The sequence below is a fragment of the Aptenodytes forsteri genome, unplaced genomic scaffold (genome assembly GCF_000699145.1).
Source record: "Aptenodytes forsteri isolate BGI_AS27 unplaced genomic scaffold, ASM69914v1 Scaffold687, whole genome shotgun sequence".
In the NCBI taxonomy this organism is placed as follows: domain Eukaryota; kingdom Metazoa; phylum Chordata; class Aves; order Sphenisciformes; family Spheniscidae; genus Aptenodytes; species Aptenodytes forsteri.
Genome location: NW_008794708.1, coordinates 148,607 through 151,860, shown reverse-complemented (window position 1 = coordinate 151,860; position 3,254 = coordinate 148,607). Strand labels below are relative to the sequence as shown.

The 3,254-nt window shown below is 65.3% G+C and overlaps 1 protein-coding gene across 1 annotated transcript in view; it reads left to right on the top strand.

Moving 5' to 3' along the window:
- WIZ (widely interspaced zinc finger motifs) overlaps nucleotides 1-3,254 on the top strand; it is a 57,755-nt gene that overhangs the window by 52,228 nt on the left and 2,273 nt on the right. Inside the window, exons 8-9 of the mRNA XM_019470590.1 lie at nucleotides 2,298-2,605; nucleotides 2,705-2,834. Coding sequence (XP_019326135.1) covers nucleotides 2,298-2,605; nucleotides 2,705-2,834 — 438 coding nt within the window. The remainder of the gene's footprint in view (nucleotides 1-2,297; nucleotides 2,606-2,704; nucleotides 2,835-3,254) is intronic.

The following is a 3,254-nucleotide window of genomic DNA, read 5'->3' as shown; positions in this document are numbered from 1 at the left end:
GGGCGCAGAAGCTCGGTGGAGGAGCCGGCATTTGGTAACCGCCGTGCCGGGGGAGACACGCGCCGCTCCCTCGCGATTATCGGAGGGGACAGTCTTCCCTGACGGGGCGAACGGGCATTCCCGTCGGGATTTCAGGAAAACCGCTGGCTCCCTGCCCTCCGAGCTCTCTACATCTCTCTTCCCCACTTCTCTCGCCATCCCTCGGCTCCTCCGGGCCACGGTTCGGCTGACGTGGAGCACCCTCCTGTGCCGCGGCTCGATCCCACACACGGCCGGCTCCCCAATCCCAACGGAGCGCGGTGGGTTTGGCCGGTGACAGCCCGTTCCCCGCTGCCACTTCCAGCGTCGGATGCGCTCGGGGAGGCGCTGCCGCGGCTCTTGGCACCGCAGCCCTGGCGCTGACCCGTCCCTCTTCGTCCCCAAGCTCCGTCGGTGACTTATTCCGACACCTCGGGACCAAAATGGTTTTCCCGGCAGCAGCCGGCTCTTGCCGCCTTCTCCCAGAGCCCCGCGTCTTGCTGGGAACGTCTTCCCCAACAGCTCAAAGGGCTGTTTGGCTTCTCTGGCTCGTTAGTTCTTCCTCCTCGTTAGCGGGCTTGCCCAGCCAGCCCGTCCCACCTCTGGCAGCACCAACAGGCACCTCATCTTCCCCGGTGGGAACTGCGGCACGCTTGGGGTCGTTTCCTGCGATAAAGCAGAAGACGGCGTCCTAACGTTTGCTGTAGCGGCTCCTTCCCTTGTTGCAGGAGCGGCTCCGAGACCCGATATCCCTCGATATCCCTCAAAATCCCTGTGGCTGGGGATTACCTAACCCCGCGAGGTTTCTTGGAGCCGTAGGGCTATCAAATCGCTCCGTCCCGGTTACCGTCTTGCTTTTCCCAAGCTGAAAAGCTCCGGGATGGCAGAGCCGGACGCTGGCCGGTGGCGGGACGGACTCGGTAGCTGGAGGATGCGCCCGTGGGTTTGTGGGAGCAGAGACGCTCTCCGGGTGCTGCTCCTCCGCCGGTGACAGAAGATGCAGAGTTTGACCCCGGCTCGTCCTCGCAGCCCTTTAAAGACTTGGAGCAGCAACAGAAAAGCGCTTTATGCCTCTCGTAGCCGGCGCCGTAATTCTTCTTCGTTAGGGCTGCCTGCTAACGGAGCCGTAGGAGCAGACGACCTCTTGGCCGGCCGTTCAGCTTGGCGTAAGCTAAGTCCCCGGCAGGCTGCAGCGGCTGTCAGAGCCCAAGCCGCGGCACGAGGAATCAACCGATCTTCTCCCTCGTTCCCCTTCGCCGGCCAAGAAACCAAAGCCGCGGCCGTGCCGGTGCCGGTTGCCGGCCGGGGCCGGTCTGCGCGGTGAGCAGGGTTTCGTCTGCCGCAATGCCGCCGCTCCCTCTCCGTAGGTCCCTTCCCGGCATCGCTTCAGCGACGCCTAAAATCCCGACTCGGGTTAGAAATTACAGCCCCGGCCTCCCCGGTGAACTCTTTCCACCGGTGGGGATGGCTGCACGGTGCCGGGGAGCGGCTGGACAAGTCCTGCCTGCGCTGATCTCCCCTCCCGAAATCGCCCTGCTCGAGTCTCCCCGAGACGCGCGGGTTCAAACCGCTGGTGCGGTTTTGCCCCAGTTCCAGGCAGGGATCTGCCTCGATTTCCCCATCCCGACTGAGTGCCAATGGTTTCTCCCTTACCCTCCGCAGCCGGAGGGTGGACGAGGACCGGTGAAGTTGCGTTTCTCCTCCGGGGTATCGCGTGGCTCAGGTTGCGGCTTGGTTTTGGCGGTAAAACCTCTTCCCGCTTCGTCTTCCTCCTCCTCTTCATCGACGTGCCGGGAATCGGCGCTTCCTGGAGGCGGGAAACGTCCCCGCTCGAGGGCCGAGCATCCAGCACTGGGATTAGCGGGGATGTGCTCGGTTTAGGCACGCGGTGTTTGTCCCGGTGCCACCGGCACCGCGGCGGCCGGGAGCGTGTCTTCATCCAGAGCCCTTCCTCCTCCCCGCGGCGGCTGGGCTTGGACGCTGCCGGCGCCAGCGAGACTCGCCGCTTCCCGGGGCCACGAGCCGGGAAGGGACACGAGCGTCCGCGTTATCCCAGTGCTCCGGACCACGGCTCTGCCGTCGGCCCCACCGGGAAGCCCTCCGGCTCACCGCAGCCCCCGTCCGTTGCGTTTTCCTGGGGTACCCAGATGCATTCGAGCCTGCTTCCGATTTCGGGCTGGGATTGGCTTTGCCGCCGTGGGTTGCGTCTGTCTGTCCTGTCCGTCCGTTGAGCAACGCCGGTCTTTCTTCTCTCTCTCTTTCTCTCTCTCTCCCCGCAGCCTCGGGGTCGGAGCCGGTGCGAGACATCCGCTGCGAGTTCTGCGGCGAATACTTCGAGAACCGCAAAGGGCTGTCGAGCCACGCTCGATCCCACCTCCGACAAATGGGGGTGACCGAGTGGTACGTCAACGGCTCGCCCATCGACACGCTACGGGAGATCCTCAAACGGAGAACCCAACCGCGGAGCAGCGCCTCTAATCCCGCCGGTCCCGGGCAAAAAGCCATGGCCAAGACCCTCTTGGGCAGCATGGGATCCTTGGAGCCGCGCGGTCCTGGAGAGATTCACATCCACACCCTCACCAAGAAGGTCCAGCAACCCGGCAGCCCCATGGGGCAATCTCCTACCTCGTCCCCACCTCCCACCGCCCGGAAGATGTTTCCAGGCCTTTCTCCTCCCTCCTTGCAGAAGAAACTCAAACAAGATCAACTGAGGGTGGAAATCAAACGGGAGATGATGTCGGGAGGACTCCATGGAGAACCTCACCCGTCCGACCGAGCCTGGTCCCCGCGGGAGGAGATGTCTCCCTTGAACCTCTGTAAGTGCACGGCCGTCGCCTTCCCCGCTCTGTCTGCGGGGCCGAGTGGGACCGCGCTCCCTCGGGGACAGGGACACGGGGGTCCCTCTTGCTCTGGGAGGGGCCGAGGGCTCTCCCCGTGTCGGGAGGACTCCATGGAGAACCTCACCCGTCCGACCGAGCCTGGTCCCCGCGGGAGGAGATGTCTCCCTTGAACCTCTGTAAGTGCACGGCCGTCGCCTTCCCCGCTCTGTCTGCGGGGCCGAGTGGGACCGCGCTCCCTCGGGGACAGGGACACGGGGGTCCCTCTTGCTCTGGGAGGGGCCGAGGGCTCTCCCCGGGGGGGGAGCCCACATCATCTTCCGTGGGCCGTGGTGTCGGGGGACCCCTCGCTGCGGCCGGGGAGGAGCGGAGGGCGGGGGGGGGGGGGTTAAGCCCGGG